The sequence below is a fragment of the Choloepus didactylus genome, chromosome X, assembly GCF_015220235.1.
Source record: "Choloepus didactylus isolate mChoDid1 chromosome X, mChoDid1.pri, whole genome shotgun sequence".
Classification (NCBI taxonomy): domain Eukaryota; kingdom Metazoa; phylum Chordata; class Mammalia; order Pilosa; family Megalonychidae; genus Choloepus; species Choloepus didactylus.
Window position 1 is genome coordinate 31806340 of NC_051334.1, and position 18851 is coordinate 31825190.

The 18851-nt window shown below is 35.8% G+C and overlaps 1 protein-coding gene across 10 annotated transcripts in view; it reads right to left on the bottom strand.

The window, feature by feature from the left end:
• DMD (dystrophin) overlaps window positions 1–18851 on the bottom strand; it is a 2178366-nt gene that overhangs the window by 1334264 nt on the left and 825251 nt on the right. For all 10 annotated transcript variants that reach the window (XM_037821041.1, XM_037821045.1, XM_037821047.1 and 7 more), the window contains one exon: window positions 14194–14366. In XM_037821041.1, the coding sequence (XP_037676969.1) occupies window positions 14194–14366 (173 nt within the window). The remainder of the gene's footprint in view (window positions 1–14193; window positions 14367–18851) is intronic.

Below are 18851 nucleotides of genomic sequence, written 5' to 3' on the forward strand. Positions count from 1 at the left end.
TTTTCTTAGGTTAGTTTAAGAAAATAAAATAAAACACCCCTTTTCTGTATATATGTTGACGACCCTTAGTTGTCTTCTAATATCCACTATCCTCTTCTTCCATAATCATACACTTTTTGGCAGAGTGCATAGCATTCAGGAATAAATACATTTCCCAGCCTCCCTTGCAGCTTAGGTGTAGTCCTGTGACTAATTTCTCGCCAACGAAGTATAAATGGAAGTATAATGTGTAAGCTCCCAGGAAACTTCCCTAAGAGACAGCTGGTATGCACCTTTTGCACCCTTTCCCACCTTCCTTCATCTTGCAATATGTGGATGAGGGCACACCACATAGGGATAGCTGGGAAGAAAGCAGGAAGGAGCAGAGCCATCATACCTGCCTTGATCACATACTCACATGCTTTTACAGCAGAGAAATATCCTTGTGTCTTATTTAAAGCATTGCTACCTTAAGCCTTTGCTGTTCTCCGCCAAAAACAAATTCTATTTGATAAAGTAAAGAGAATTATTGGGGAACTGCATTGAGCACAGATTTGCATTATGCTAACTTCTATGAATTTCATCTATTCCATGGAAACAAACAAAAAAAAATGTATTTGCAACATGACAAAGCCAGGAAAGCCAAGAAACACAAAATGGATAAAGTCAAATAGTAGCATTATCTCTAAAATAAGGCTAGACCTAGAGACATAAAATCAGCTTCTATCTTTGAGTCTTTTCCCTTTGACAATAAAAATAGAGGTTTATTTAGATAACAAACAAGCAAACTATAACCCCTGTTGACTGAAGAGCTAGAATCGACTACGGTGAAGAATGGAAATGTATGTATACAGCTCCCCTAGGAAGCAAAAATGTTCAATTACTTTGAGAAAAAGATTCAGGATATTGATCTATGGTTAACTCTGAGATTATGTGAATTTTATATCTAGTCAATTTCTTATCTGAAGCAAGTTTTAAACTAACCTCTATGAGAACTGTAGAGATTTATAAGAATCTGAAAATGTTGAAGATATAAGGCAAATGATCCTGTATGAAATGGCAATCATAAAAAGAAAATCACCCTGCAACTCTTGAGTGCTTTGAACAAGCAACAGGAACATAGAGAAGATAAGCTGATGGGCAGAAACAAACTTCTACTTAATGCATTACAAAAAGCCTTTTCATTAAATAAAGACAACAGATCACCTCCATTCAATTCCTTCACTAGCTACTCTGAACAATAAGAATTCAAAAGAAATTATATTTATAAGCGAACAAGTAAATATAAATCAAGGGCTAGTTTAGGCATCTAAGTCAAATGGCATTCTGTACTGAAAGGTTCATGTTTTAAATAGAGTTGGCAAAAAAATTGCAATTATGGGGTAAGGATATTGTTTGTTGATGTTTTGGTTTGTTTTAATGAGACTGTCTGAGAGTCAGTATGCTAAAATTAAATACCTTCTGACAATAACAATATGAGATTACTCTTTTGCAGTTTAAAGCTTTGCCTCTGGTGGTAAAAACTCCATGTAATTGGCATCAACAGTCAAATCTTACATTTCATTCTAGGCTGCTGGGTAGAAACAAAGGCTCCTCTATTTGGCTCACAATCTGCTCTCTCAGTGGTGTGCGAAGTGCAATGACTGGCCAGTGAAAGATATTCACAACAGCTAGGGACTAGGTTAGATTGTACAGGGCCTGAGCAGAAAGCTAAACACTTGAACAGAGCAGCATGAAATAGAAGGTAGCGCGTGGGAGGAGGGAAGCCTTAAACTGAAATGCAAAAGAGGAAACCTAGATCAGTAAGGGAAGGTAGTATCAAGGCCAAGCTTTGTGAAGGGAGATTATAGAAAATGACAGGTTACTAAGAGACTTGCCTTTCTTAAAGTTTAGGATGGTTTATTTCTGGCATATGTGACATGCTGATGTTGTTAAATTATAGTTTTCATCACCATCATTATCATCAAATAGTATTTATTACTCATGTGTGCTGTTCTGGGCACTGTACAAGCAAGCAAAATTGACATGGTTTTTGGCATTTAGTAACCAATAAAATAAATAAGATAAATCAATGTAGATGGATGTAGGAGAACAGATAGTGAACAAGATACTATACTGGAAAAAAACTTGAAGATTAAGAATAAATTTTTTAAATATTTCCAGTGTTTAGGTGAATTGGTGAGTATGTCTGTGTGTTTGGTATAAAAATGTTTCCTGTCACATCTGTGGAGATAAATCCTCTATCATTTTCTTTACAAAGATAGCTAAATGAAACATTATTCAAAAAATGAATTCTATCAAACCACTGATGTAATAAAGATTTTCAAAATGATCTTGATGGTGAGTACCAAATCAGAAATTAACCTCATATACCATAGTCTCAACAGTGTAAAACCAGTGGGCCATAAAGAGAAAATTTCACTTCTCCCTCGATCCAAACACATTTTCTTCTACATGATTCCCATAACTGAATGCACAGGAATCTTTTCTTCATGAGGTACACACTGGAAAGGGATATAAACAACTTCCCTGTGTTCAGCATTCCCTGTTTTTTTATGTTTTTTTTTCCTAACCTCTTAACTTCTTAATTCTATCAAGCTCAGAAACCAACAGTAGAATTATGTATTGGCGCATACACATATATCTAGGGGGAAAAACGGAGATCTAGTCTTGCATGAAAATCTTCAAACTTACTGACTAATTCTAAGACTGCACTGTTAATCTTTCCTGAGTTGTCAGCACCCTGCATGTGCTTATCATGTATCTTTCCAACTACATATGGCATTGTGACAAATAGAAGAGGCTGCTTAATGCTGCTATAGCTGAATGTCTCATTTAGGAACAAACAATTCTGGAAAAACTCCCAGATTATGCATCTGTCCCTCTAGTTTCCACTTTTGAGGATAAAATTGTATGGTGATGACATAAGAATTAGTATATTATTCTTTCCCTTTGTGGGTAGTGTTAGGTTATCCCCCTCACATTGAAATGAGAGAAAAATATTTAATGTCTCAGTAGAAAAATTACCATTAAGTTATCAAATGCCCAGGAGACGTTTGCATTAGGAGTGGGCTTGCCGAATTACATGCTTGCTCCCTACAGTCTGAATACAGAGATGATTAAGGCATTTTCTCTTCAAATCAGATTTCTTTGGTTTCTACTCCTGCTTTCTCTCTTTTCATTTCTTTTATTGTCTCATTTTCCTTCATGGGTACAAATGGCAGCTAGAGTCTCTTAGTGCTTTGATGCTGTGGACTCGGCACTAAGGGGCCTAAATGATGGAGAAATCTTTGGGGAAGCAGCTTCCAGCTCTCCCACCTCCAGAATCCTGTTGATGGGTGTGGTCCCAGAATGATGGTGGTAAATTCAGAGATGACTTCCTCTACAGCATTGGTGCCCACATACTTATCTGAGAGACAGTAATGGTCAATGATAAAATTATTCAGAAGTCCATTGTGAAATGCAAAAACTAGATCCATTCAGTGTGCTTTTCCTGAAGCTATACCTTCATTGTTTTAAATTCTGAGATTAGGTCCCTCATATACTTAAAAAAACATGTGTTTATTGTTTTTTTTAAATTTACATGTAAATTTCATTCAAGCACAGCATACACACAGAAAAGTGTACACATTACAAATGTAAAGTTCCATGAACCTTATTAAAATTACACACATTGTGAAAGTCTTGTGGATCACACTCCCCTTTATCCAGTGTATGGATGGATGAGTAGAAAAATGGGGGCAAAAAACTAAAGGAAAAATAGGGCGGGAGGGGAGGTACGATTTGGGTGTTCTTTTTTTGCTCTTATTTTTTTATTATTTTCACTTTTTCTGGTACAAGGAAAATGTTAAAAAAATAGTTCGGGGTGATGAATGAACAACCATATGATGGTAATGTGATCAACTGATTGCATACTTTGGATGATTGTATGGTGTGTGAATAAATCTTAATAAAAAAACTATATATTTTTATATACATAAAAAATTACACACAACATATCAATGCAACCAGCATCCAGATCAAGAAAAGAAACATTACCCAGAACCCCAGAAATCTGTTCCTGCTTCTGCCAATTACTGCTCCCCACAAAAGTGACAGCCATATAACCTCTAACCTGCAATGTGCCTGGTTATGTTATACAAAATGGTACCACGTAATATATATTCCTTGTGTCTGTCTTACTTTGTGCAATCTTGTGTTTGTGGGACTCTCATCTTCCCATTTTTGTTCATTTGTTAAAATTTCATTTATTTTATGAAACATCATTGGTAATATAATTTGAATTTTTTAATGCTCTTAAGCTGTTTCCCACATTTTTTTAAAAATTTTTTTCTGCCCTATAAACTCAATATTATAGCAATAACTATTCATGGTCTCATGCTTTCTTTAGATCAAATCTAAAGCTCAGAAACCTCTTGGATTTCTGTACATATATGGATGGGTGAAGTTCCCCCAAATTATCTGACTAAATGGAATCCCACGGAGGAATACTTTCTTGAAATCAATCCAGAACCTTGATGTTACACAATAATGCCATCTTATGGCTGCACAGCAACTTGTAGTCTAGGAACTGCTTTCATTTTTATTATCTCATTTGAACTGTAGGAGCCTCTTTTGATTGGGGAATAACTACATGAAATTGGGGATGATTCATTAATGGCTTGAGGAATAGTAAAGATGGTATCAGAAAGAACTTAAAGATAAGGGAGCAGAGTATATGGCACTTAGTAAGCTCTCTTTAAGTGCTTAAGGAAGGAAGGGACTTGGTTTCCCTCATACTGGATAGATCTTATGTCTTTCTTTAGTTTCATGTTTCCTGTAGGTATCACTTATGATCAGTGAGTATCTTTTTGTTACCTACCCAGAAATAGATGAAGACAGAATTTAGCAATAATATTAATTTTCCCATAAATTTAAATATTTCTCTTACATATATGTATATCCATCCATAAGTTCATGGGGATTCACAGATTTGATGTTTACTGTTTTGACTATTTGTGAGCAACCAGAGTATGGAAAGAAGCTACTTTTAATATTTTGACGACTTGTAACATTTTTAAAAATTCTTATTCTAGTAACATAAATATACAACCTAAAATTTCCCCTTTTAACCATATTCAAATATATTCAGTGCTGTTAATTACATTCACAATGCTGTGCTACCATCACAGTCATCCATATTGTCTTCATTTTGTTAATGTGGTATATTGTACACTAATTGATTTTCTTATGTTGAACCATCCTTACGTACCTGGGATAAATTCTACTTGATCATGCTGTATAATTCCTTTAATGTGCTGTTGGATTCTGGTTGTTAGTATTTTGTTGAGATTTTGGCATCTATATTTATAAGAGATATTGGTCTGTAATTTTCTTTTCTTGTGGTATCTTTATCCAGCTTTGGTATGACAGTGATGTTGGCCTCATAGAATGAGTTGGGTAGTGTTTCCTCCTGTTCAACTCTTAGGAAAACTTTTGAGCAGGACAGATATTAATTTTTCTTGAATGCTTTGTAAAATTCTCCCATGAAGATTTGTGGTCCTGGGCTTTTCTTCAGTGAGAGGTTTTTGATTACTAATTCAGTCTCTTTACTAGTTTGCTGAGATCTATTTCTTCTTGAGTCAGTGTAGTTAGTTTGCGTGTTTCTAGGAACTTATCCATTTCACCTAGGTTATCTAATTTGTGGGTATACAGTTGTAAATAGTATCCTCTGATAGTCCTTTTTATTTCTGTGGGGTATGTAGTAATGTCCCCCTTTTCATCTCTGATTTGTATTCATTTGTGTCCTCTCTCTTTTTTTCTTCTTTAGTCTAGCTAAAGGTTTGTGGATTTTATTGATCTTTTCAAAGAACCAATTTTTGGTCTTGTACATTCTTTCTATTGATTTTTTTATTCTCTATTTCATTTAATTCTGTTCTAATCTTTGCTATTTCCTTCCCTCTGCTTGCTTAGTTTGCTCTACTTTTTCTAGTTTTACAGTTTTGAGGTTAGGTCTCTGACTTGAAGCATTTCTTCTTTTTAAATGTAAGCATTTAGAACTATAATTTTCCCTCTCAGCACTGCGTTTGCTGCATTCCATAAGTTTTGGTATGTTGTATTTCCATTTTCATTCACCGCAAGATATTTCCTAATTCCCCTTGTGATTTCCTCTTTAACCCACTGGTTGTTTAAGAGTATGCTATTTAATTTCCACATATTTGTGATTTTTTTTATTTATCTCTCTATTATTGATTTCTAGTTTCAGTCCATTGTGGTTGGAAAAGATACATTGTATGATTTCAATATTTTTTATTTTATTGAGAGCTGTTTTGTGGCCTAAAATAAGGTCTGTATTGGAGAATGATCATGGGCACTTGAAGAGAACATGTATTCTGTTGATGTTGGGTGAAGTGTTCTACATATGTATTAGGTCTAGTTGGTTTAGCACGATTCATGTCTTATATTTCCTTACTGATCCTCTGTCTAGATGTTCTATCCAATATTGAAAGTGGTATATTAAAGTCCCTCTACTATTAATGTAGAACCATCAATTTCTTCCTTCAAATCTGTCAGTATTTGCTTCTTATATTTTGGGGCTCTGCTTTTAGGTATATACATTTTTATAATTGTTATGTCTTCCCATTGAATCAACCCCTTTATCAGTATATAATGACTGTCTTTGTCCCTCATAACAGTTTTTTACTTAGTCTATTTTATCTAATATTAGTATAGCTACGACAGCTCTTTTGGTTATGACTTGCATGGTATATGTGTTTTCAATCCTTTCATTTTCAACCTACTTATGTCTTTGAATTTAAGGTGAGTCTCTTTAGACAGCATATAATTGGATCTTGCTTTTATATCTGCCAATCTCTGCCTTTTGATTGGAAAGTTTAATCCACTTACTTTTTTATGCAATTTTATTGAGATATATTCACATACCATGCAATCATCCATGTGTACAATCAATTGTTCACAGTCTCATCATATAGTTGTGCATTCATCACCACAATCAATTTTTGAACATTTTCATTACTCCAAAAAATAAGAATAATAATAAAAGTAAAAAAGAACACTCAAAACATCCCATGCCACAATACCTCCCATTATTCATTTACTTTTTGTCCCCATTTTTCTACTCATCTGTCCATACAATGGATAAAGGGAGTGTGAGCCACAAGGTTTTCACAATCACACAGTTACACTATATAAGCTATAGAGTTATACAATTATCTTTAAGAATCAAGGCTACTGGATTGCTGTTCAACAGTTTCAGGTATTTCCTTCTAGTTATTCTAATATACTACAAACTAAAAAGGGATACCTATATAATACATAAAAATAACTTCCCGATTGACCTCTTAACTCCATTTGAAATCTCTCAGCCACTGAAACTTTGTTTTGTTTTGCTTCTCTTCCCCCTTTTGGTCAAGAAGGCTTTCTCAATCCCATGATGCCAGGTCCAGACTCATCCCCGGGCCAGGAGTCATGTCCCATGTTGCCCAGGAGATTTATACCCCTGGGAGTCAATCCATTTACTTTTAATGTCACCACTGGTAATGTAAGATTTTCTTCTGCCATTTTTCTATTTAGACTTTGTCTTCCACCTTTTTTGTCTCTCAATTATTCCATTAACACCTACTTTCATATTTATTTATTTATTTTTTGTATTGTAACATAATGAGTCCCCTCTCATTTCTATCTGGATATATCTTTCATATATTGTTCTTGTAGTTACCATAGGGTTAACATTCAACATCCTAAGTATATCACAATCATATTTGATTTGAGAGCAACTTGATTTCAACAGCATACACATATACTATTCCTGAACCCCTCCATTCCCCACTTTTGTTGGACTTGTTACAAATTATATCTTTGTACATTGTATGTCCAAATTTATATATTTATCATTACTTTTTATGCCTTTTCATTTCAGCATGTGTAGGGAGTAAGAAGTGGAGTTACATATCAAAAAACACAATACAATAATACTAGCATTTATAATTACCCAAATGGTTACCTTTACTGGAGGTCTTTATTTCTTTATGCCACTTTGAACTGCTGTCTAGTGTCCTTTCCTTTCAATCTGAGAACTCCCCTTAGCCTTGCTGTTAGGGCAGGTCAAGAGGTGATGAACCCCCTCAGCTTTTGTTGATCTTGGAATGTCTTAATATCTCCCTCATTTTTGAAAGAAATTCTCACCAGATAACAAAATTCTTAGTTGACAATTGTTTTCTTTCATCCCTTTAAATATTTACTCCCACTGCCTTCTTGCACCCATGGTTTCTGGTGAGAAATCAGAACTTAATCTAATTGGGAATCCCTTGTACATAATTTGTTGATTTTTGTCTTACAGCTTTTAGAACATTCTCCTTGTCATTTGCGTTCAACAGTTCAATCAACAGGTGATGGAGCACATCCTTCTTCAAGTTTATCCTGTTTGGTTTTCTTTGGGCTTCTTTGATTTGTATATTCATGTCCTTTGCTAAATTTCGGAAGTTTTCTGCTATTTTTTCTTTGAATACTCCTTCTTCTCCTTTCTCTCTTTATTGATGGTATTCCAGAGGTCTCTTAGGCTTTTAATAATTCTTTTATCTTTCTGATCCTCAGCCTGACTCATTTCAACTGTCTTATATTGATTCTCCTTTTCTCAGCTCCAATTTGCTGCTGAAACCTCCTGGGAATTTTTTCATTTCATTTATTGTGGTCTTCAACTCCAATAGTTTTGTTTGGTTCCTTTTTAAAATTTCTATTCCATTATTGAGATTCTAATATTCATTCATTGTTTTCCTGATATCCTTCAGTTCTTTCTCTGTATTTTCCTTCATCTCCTTGAGAATAATGAAGATCAATTTTAAAGTCTTTGTCTGCTATGTCCACGGTCTAGTTTTTGTCATTGATGCTTTCTGGATATTTATCCTCTTTGTCCAATGGGCTATCATTTCCTATTTCTTCGTTTGCCTTGTAATATCTGTTGTACACTGTACATTTTAGTATTTTAAAATGTTAACTCTGGGATTTAACCAGAGTTTGTAATCAGCTGGTGATATGACAGAGATTTTCTTGAGTTTGGGCGTTAACCAAACCAACTCAATCTAAGCAGAAAACACCACCTTTTACCATCTTTGCAAATTGGCTTTATGGTTGGCTGTTGCTCTACCTCAGAGTTCAGCCCTCCTATCAGGAAGGTCAGCCCAAAGCAAATGCAAAGTGGAGGATCCCCCTTGTCTTTTCTAGGCCAGTACCTGTATCTTGTCTGGGCTTGTGTTGTTAGTGGCCTTAGGAGTTCCCCTGTTTACAGGAGTTTGAATGCTCCCTCTACTCCTAGGAAACAGATCTTCTCCCTCTCCTGGTCTTCCACTGCAGTACTTAAAGCAGGTAAGCCTTTGTCCCAGGCTATCTGCTTCAAAAGTTAATTACACTGCTTTTAGTGTCTCAAAGTGCTTTTACCTGGAGGAAAAATTCTGGGGCGGGCAGGGGACAACACACATCAAAAAGGAGCATCCCAAGTCAATCTTACCCAGCCAGAACAAGGCCAGGGACCACAAAGGAGAGCCTGCCAGCTCCAAACTGCCCTGGAGAGTGGATGAGGGAAGGTCCCAGAAGGGTGAGGAGCTTCTTCCTCGGCTCCCCAAAGCTGCACTTTCTTGATTTGTCCACTGCCTCGCCAACGCAGCCCTTCAACTGTTCTCTGCAGCTCTGAGGAAGCATACAGTCTTTAAGTCTGCTCTGCCTCCTTTGTCCCGGGTGGGCTGGAACAATGGCTGCCCTCAGAGCTGGGCTGCCAGTGATTCAAAGTAGCTAATCAAAAAAGCCATGATCAGAGATCAGCCCATGCCCCTCCCCCACCCCAATCTTGGGGATGTGGATTTTTATGTCCCTCTCTGGCACCGGCAAGCTATGCCAGGGGCCAGACCCCACCATGCCTACTGTGAGTGTGGTGGATGGGCACTGGGAACCACCCACAGAGAGAGCAATTTACTGGCATTTACTGTAATTTACTATCCTCTTCCTACCACTCTTCCCTGGATACTATACAGTGTTCTACTGGACTCTGGAGTTTCAAAATAGTTGACTCAGACAAATGCTGCCTGTTTAATAGTTGTTCTGATGGAGAGACTGATTCCTGACCTTCCTACTGCACCAATTTCCCACAATTCACCTTCCTCCCTTTGCCTCACCCCATGACTTGCAACTTTGCTGAGATACACATTGAAATTCTGTTTGCTGGAAGACAATATATGGAAGAAGGTTTCATGGGTAAGTGACATTCACAAATTAATCTGGCTTTTAATTCTCTACTTGCCCTCAACAGTAATATTTATTTTACTTTCTGACTTATAATAAAGGCGAGTTTTTGCAATTATGCCATTCATGAATTTGGTGATTAATGATTGTTTCAGAACCTATATCTTAGGAATTCCTAGGGTCTAATGTATATTACTCATACTTTTAATTTATTGTGAGGAAAATATCCATACTTATTAAACATTTTGATGAAAGTGAAATATGCTGTTTAGTATTGCCTGGGCAAGTCACTTAAAATTTTTGGATTTAGTTTTCTTCCCTGCAAAATAGTGATGCAGGAAAAAAACATGAAGGTATTTTCTAGCTGAAAAAGTAATTTATTTTTATTAACTAGCTATAATAGCTTGGATTATTGTTCAGCAAATATTCACTCCTATCCTCCTTCCACTGTAGGAAAAGAATACTTCTCCATTCTATTGATGTCAGGCTTGGCCATGCAATTTGCTTTGGCCAGTGAAATGTTAGTGGATTTGACATGAGCACAGGCCATAAGGGTTCTTGAGATTTTAGGTTTGGTTCATGCTCCAGTGATCTATCATGAGAAGAGTATGCCACTGAATCTTCATTTTAAGTCCCAGAATAAAGACATATGTAGCAGATCTTAACCCAACATGAATCCTAGAGGCTAACCTAGTTAACCCATAGCTAGTAGCAGAGCTAGCTAGCCATGTCCAGCCTGAGCCAGCCAAACCACAGTCAACCTAAAGACTCATGAGCATGAGAATAAAAGCTTGTTATTTTAAGCCATTGAGTTTTGTGGTGATTTGTTTCAGAGCATTATTGTGGTAATAGCTTTTTAATATACTATTATATATAGAACATAAAAGAAAAAAAATATCTATGTAGGCCTTCTAACTGGTCCAAAGTTAGTTTAATTAAACCTTAAATTGGATTAATAAAACATTTAACAGATTTTTTTTGAGAACCCATGGTGAAGACTGTATGGGATATTTGCTTTTTATGGATGCATAGCTTCTAAATTCCTCCAAGGTTTCAGGAATCGACCATTGCATAGGCCTTGAAGGGAGACAAAGCCTTGACTCCCACTACAATGGAACCCAAATTCCAGCTATTCATTGTCCCTGAACATGGAACCTTGTTCTGTGACCCTAAGCTTGCCTTATAATAGAAGGGTTGCGAAATTATGGCCCACCAGCCAAATCTGGCCTACCACACATTTTTATAAAGTTTTATTACAACTCAGCCATGCCCATTTATTTATGTATTGTCTATGGTTGCTTTCACTCTATAGCAGCAGAGTTGAGTAGTTTTGATGGGACCATATGTCTGGCAAAGACTAATATATTTACTATCAGAACCTTTACAGGAAAAAAATAAACAAATGAACAAACAAATCCTCCAACACCTGCCTTATCAGATGCTCTTGCCAGAGATCTTAATTCTAGAGTGAGAACACAAAGAAAAAGCCATAGTTCAGTCACATTTCTGCAGTGACAGCAGTAAACAATGGTGTACCAGTGAACCATGGCCATGATGGCAATTAATAATTCACATTCATCCTGTGGCTTGATGCTGGATGTGTTTCTGGATGCTGAGCCTTGTCTTACTTGATGGTTTTTGTCCACTTTTTAAACCCAGCTCCCAGGCTTTCTCACTGACTTCAGGAAGTATCAGAGATCCTTTCAGTAAATAATATATTTCTACCTATGGTAACCAGAGTCATTTTCTTTTAGTTGCAACTCAGAACCCTGAATGATCCATAGGCCTTTCTTTATTTCTGAGTATGAGTTAAGATGCTCCTATTCCATCCCACAAGTATCTTGTTCTCACACTCTAGCACAGGTTGTATCTATCAACCCTTATTTTACTGGCTTGTATTTCATTTCCTCTCCCAGACTAGGATGTTCTTGAAAATAAGGACTGAATCTAATTCAGCTTTCTATGGTGCTCAGGAATATTTGAAAGAATATGAGAATGAATTAGTAGGAAAAAAGACTATGAGATCCAAAAGATCATCTTTTTCATCATCAAAACTGCCAACCCTAATTGAGCACTTATCAAGTGTAACCAATCTGCTAACTGCGCGACATACCTTGAATCATTTAATCCTTATAACAAACACATGATGTCAACACTATGCTTAGCCCATTTTAAAGATGAGAAAATCATGGCACACAAAGGTTAAAGAACTTGCTCAAGGACACAAACCTATTTGCCATCAGAACCAGGATTCTGAACCAAGTTGTAGTATAGAACCTGTGCTCCTAACTAATTACTTAAAAAAGTTTTATCTGATTCTGGACTAAAACTCATAGGAAATTTAACAGCTCCTGACCAATTTCTAGAGAAGGTCAATTAGTGTTAAATTAGGAAGCTCTGTCTGTCTCTGGATAAGGATGGAGTAGGTCTACCAGGGTCAGAGAATCCTTTGCTAGAAATAGGAAAGACCCCAGATATGAGGATAGATTTCAGCCACCCTCTTTGTGAAATGGCATTAGTGGTTCTGCTTCTTTTAAAGTCCAGAGTTGAAGGTGAATGGAAAGGAAAATGGCTGCATGACTCTGTGGGAAGGGAACGATACCTTGCTCATTAGCTAAAGATGATTTATAAGTGGGGGAGAAGCCTCAAAAAGCAGAAAGTTTTATCTCTACTGCAAGAGTGGTAGGTGTCTATAGAAGCACAGTAATCCCTGACTACCCAACAAACACTCCAGGATCTTAGGGAACAGTGTGGGTTGCCTGGATGACTATGGGAATGTATTATCTGGGAGGAGACAACAAAGAGGCAAGAAATCTTAACAGTGGAATGTGCACCCCAAAAGAAGGTGATGAAACTGATCTCATTCATCAGAGTAGCCTGCAGAGGCTCTTAGTGACTCAGTGTGGGATACTGAGAGAAGGTGCACCATGGCAGCAGAATAAGTTTAAATTTGGAATTTGTGGTATATACACACCACAGGCTTGCTGAGTTTCTTTTCCTTTATCAAGACTGGCTTCTTATACCCTGGAGCCAGCTGGTTTCAAGTAATTTGAGACAAATCTATTAGACCATCCAGGGAAAAATATTCTCAGCTTTCTGGACAGATATTTGAGTCCGGACACACTGAACACCCACTTAGTGTGCAGTACTATTTTAGGCTTGAGTATATCACACAAAATAAAACATTGCCCTTGTCTTTAAGGAGCTTGTGCAGGAGGCAGAAAAGTAAATAAGAGAATTGATTACTCTGTGATCAATTCTAGAAGTAAGTCATTTGGGAATGTATACACTAGAAGATAGCCACCACATCTGATAACATTTGCAAACTTTGAAAGCAACTGAAAGAAATTTTATGCATTATTAATCTAAAATGTAAAAGGAAACAAATTTCTACCTTTTTGTAATGTGAGGCTAAAGGATATATGTGAATAATTCTAAGAAAAAATATATCAAAACCTAAATATTTTAATTTAGGTAAGCACTAAAAAATTATTGTAAGTCATTATAACAAATTCCATATAGCACAAAAATAAGCAACTGCAAATTGTAGAGTATGACCCTCCAAAATAGAACAGCAGATGAAAATCAACTTTCTATTGACAGGATTATATTTCAGACATATTAATCTGAGCATCAACTGCTATAAATATATAGGACACAGATTTGACTAAAGATACACATTTCATATTGTGTGATTGTTTAATCCACTCCAATTAAATTACCAAACCTGTTTTGACATCACCTGAAATTTTAGAAAATCATATAGTACTCCAACGTAATGCCAATTTCATTACAGAATAATTTCCAGAATTCAGCTCCTTAGTCTGAACTGTTTGACATTGTTTCACTTCACTTACCTTTAACCAATGATAGTGATTCTCTCTTCTTCCCTACCTCTTTTTTGCCCCTGGAGGGCATTGAAATGGATTCTAGAGTTCCCTGAAATCAGATACAACCATTCAGTAAAATGAAAGTGTTACCTACCCTTGTCGGTCTTTGTACATCTTGTTAACTTTTTCCCACTGGAAATCGAGCTGCGAGAGACCTTCCTGTAGCTTTGCTCTTTCCACAGGTGTGGCACTTTGCAATGCTGCTGGCTTCTTTTTGTGAATAACATCAATCCGACCTGAGATTTGTTGTAGGTTGTCTTTTACATTCTGTAATATTGAAATTTTAATACAAATAAGAAATGAATCAGCTGTCTATGGAAAGAGAAAACGGAAACATATAAATCCACAGAAGTAACAGTCTTGCAAGTCTTAATTGTTGACTTGGTCACGTTATCAGTCCTAATCAAGTGTACTAATGACTTCAACATGGACAAATTCAATGGGTAATTCACAGTCATCATCTTGCTACAGCTGATCACTCCCTCCGTCTTAAAACTCTTCATTTGGCTTCTGTAACCTGAAATTTTAGGGGTTTTCTTCTACCTTCTTGTCCAGTGCTTCTCAGTCTCCTTGAGTGGACCCTTCTCCTTTTACTTATGTCTTCCAACTGGAGGGCTATAGGCTCAGTGCTGGAACTTCTTTCATTCTCTATATATACGACCTCCCATTCAATCGCACAACTTTAAATACTGCCTACACAACAACTCCTAAACTTTTATATCCAGCCCCGACTTCTCTGAACTCTACACTCACAAATTCAACTATTTTCTTGACACTTGGATGTTTCATGAATACCTCAAACTTAATGCAGCCCAAACAAAATTCTGAATTATACCCACTAATACTGCTTCTCTCCTCGTTTTCCCCATTTCAGTAAATAACATATCAGTTAATAGCTACTCAGGCTGACAACCTTGGAATTATCCTTGACCTATTTTTTTCCATGACTAGTATTCAAAAGTGCTGGACAATCCTGTTGACTCTAGTTCCAAAACATATCAAGAATCTTACCACTTCTCACTACTTTCCTTGTTACAGTTCTGATATAAGCTACTGTTGTCTCTCAACTGGATTATTACATTAGCCACCAAAATGGTCGCCTTGCTTCTTTCCTTACCCATCTCCCACTCTCGTCCCACTCTTTATTCTCTTTACTCTGCTTCAGTTTTCTTAACAGAACATATAACTACCTAACATTAGATTATCCAGTTGTCTGTCTCTAACACCATATTATATAGGTTCAATAGAAGATTAGAAGCTGGCAGAAAAAGAATCAGCTAACTTAGAGACAAGACAATTGAAATGAGTCAGATTGAGGACCAGAAAGTAAAAAGAAAGGAACATCTTGAGGTAAATGAAAATGAAAACACAGCATACCAAAACATATGGGCTATAGCAAATCAGTGCTGGGAAAGAAAATTATAGCTCTAAATGCTTACATTAAAAAAGAAAAATGATTTCAAATCAGAGACCTAACCTCACAATTGGCATATCTAGAGAAAGAAGAGCAAAATAAATCCACAGCAAGCAGAAGGAAGGCAACAACAAAGATTCAAATAGAGATAAATGAAACAGAGAATAAAAATCAAAAGAGAGAAAGAACAAAACCAAAAGTTGGTTCTTTGAAAAGATCAATAAAACTGACAAACCTTTAGCTAGACTGGAAAAGAAAAAAAGGTCACAAATAACTAAAATCAGAAACGAAATGGTAACATTATTGCTGACCACACTGAAATAAAAGAAATTATCAGAGGATACTATGAACAACTGTATGTCAACAAATTAGACAACCCAGAGGAAATGGACAAACATCTAGAAACACACAAACTAAATACACTGACTCAAGAAGAAATAGAAAGTCTCAATAGACTAATAACAAGTAAATAGATTAAAACAATAATTAGAAGCCTCTCAAGAAGAAAAGCCCAGGACAGGATGGCTTCAGTGGTGAATTTTACCAAACATTCCAAGAAGAATGACTATCAATCCTACTCAAACACTTCCAAAAAAATTTCTATGAGGCCAATATCACCCTAAAAACAAAGCCAGACAAAGACAGCACAAGAAAAGAAAATTACAGACCAAAATCTCTTATGAAAATACATGCAAAAATCCCCCCCCCAAATATTAGCAAACTGAATCACACAGCACATTAAAATAATTATACACCATCACCAAGTGGAATTTATCCCAGGTATGCAAGGGTTGTTCAACATAAGAAAATCACATAATGTAATACACCACATTAACAGAACGAAGGGAAAACACACACATATGATCATTTCAACTGATGCAGAGAAGGCATTTGACAAAATCAGCACCTCTTCTTAATAAAAACACTTAGAAAACTGGGAAAAGAAAACAAACTTCCTCAACATGATAAACAGCATATATGAAAACTCACAGCTAATATCATACTTAACGGTGAAAGACTGAAAGCTTTCCCTCTAAGATCAGGAACAAGACAGGATGCCCACTGCTCACCACTGTTATTCAACATTTTACTGGAAGTTCTAGCCAGATCAATTAGGCAAGAAAAAGAAATGAGGCATCTAAATTGGAAAGGAAGAAGTAAAACTTTCCCTGTTTCAGATAAAATGATCTTATATAAAGAAAATCCTGAGAAATCCACAACAAAACTACTAGAGATAAAAAATGAATTCAGCAAAGTGGTGGGGTACAAGGGCAACATCCTAAATCAGTAGTGTTTCTATAAACTAGACATGAACAATTAGATAAAGAAATCACAAAAATAAACCTTTTACAATAGAAACTAGAAGAATCAAATATCTAGGAATAAATTTAAACAAGGATATAAAGATTTATACATGGATAACTACAAAACATTGCTAAAAGAAATCAAAGACCTAAATAAATGGAAGGACATGCCATATTCATGATTAGAAGACTAATTATTGCTTAGACATCAATTCTACCCAAAGTGATTTACAGATTCAATTCAATACTAATCAAAATTCCAACAGCCTTTGTTGTCGAACTAGAAAAGCCAATCTTCAAATCTATATTGCAGGGTTAGGGGTCCCACAAAGTACAAAACCATCTTCTAACAGAACAAGATTGGAAGACTCAAGCTTCCCAATTTTAAAGCTTATAACAAAGCTATAGCAATCAAAACAGCATAGTATTTGCACAGGACAGGCATGTGGATCAATGAAATTGAATTGAGAATTCATAAATACACCCTCACATCTCTCACCAATTAATTTTTGACAAGCATGCCAAATGTACTCAATGGGGAAAGAATAGTTTCTTCAACAAATGGAGCCAGGGAAACTGGATATCCAGATGTAAAAGAATGAAGGTAGACCCCTACCTCACATGGTATACACAAATGAGCTCAAAATGGATTGAAGACCTAAATATAAGAACCAAAACTATAAAAGTCCTAGAAGAAAACATAGATAAGCATCTTCAGGATCACGTATTAGGCAATGATTTCTTACACTATACAAAGCATAAGCAACAAAAGAAAAAAAATAAACATGACTTCATCAAAATTGAAAACTGTTGCATATCAAAGGACTTCACCATGAAAGTCAAAAGACAATCTACAGAGTGGGAAAAAATATTTTGAAACCACATATCTGTTAAGGATTTAATAACAGTAATATATAAAGAAATCCTACAATTCAACAATAAAATGATGAACAATCCAATTAAAAAAGGCAAAAGGCCCGAAGAGACATTTCTCTAAAGAAGATATACAAGTGCCCCCTCCCCCACCACACACATGAAAAGATGCTCAATATCATTAGCCATCAGGGAAATACAAATCAACACCATAATGAGATAACATTTCATACCAACTAGAATGGCTACTATTAAAAAAAAAAAGAAGGAAAACAGCAAGTGTTGGAGACGATGTGGAGAAATAGGAACACTCTTTCATTGTTAGTGGGAACTGAAAATGCTACAGCTACTGTGGAAAATAGTTTGGCAGTTCCTGAGAAAGTTAAGTATAGAATTACCATTTGAACCTAGTTATATACCCAAAAGAATTGAAAGCAGGGCCTCATATATTTGCACACCAAAGTTCATAGTGACATTATTTACACTTGTCAAAAGGTGGACACAACTGAAGTGTCATCATCAAATGAATGGATAAACAAAATGTTGTATATACATACAATGGAATATTATTTAGCTGTAAAAAGGAATGAAGTTCTGATACATGCAACATGGATGATCCCTGAAGACATCATGTTGAGTGAAAATAACATACAAAAGGACAAATATTGTATGCTCTTACTGACATGAAATCATTAGAATAAGCAAATGTGAAGAGTCAGAAACTAGAATACAGGTTGCTAGGGGCTGGAGTAGAGGTATGCAATGGTTGAGTTAATGCTTAATTGGTGCAGAATTTGTTTATGGTGATGGAAAAGTTTTCGTAATGGATGGATGTGACGGTAGCGAAACACTGTGAATGTAATAATGGCACTGAATTGTGTATTTTAATGTGGTTAAAAGGGGGAAATTTTAGGTTGTATATATGTCACTAGAATAAAAATTAAAAAAAAAAACATAGGAGTGTGCAACACAGTGAACCATAATGCAAACTATGGGCTTTACTTAATTGTACAATTATAATAATATTCTTTCTTCAATTGTAATAAAGTTATCATACTAATGCATACTAAAGTTACAGGGGGAGGAGTATATGGGAACTCTGTATTTTATGCATGATTTTTTCTGTAAACCTATTACTTCCCCAATTATATACATATAAAT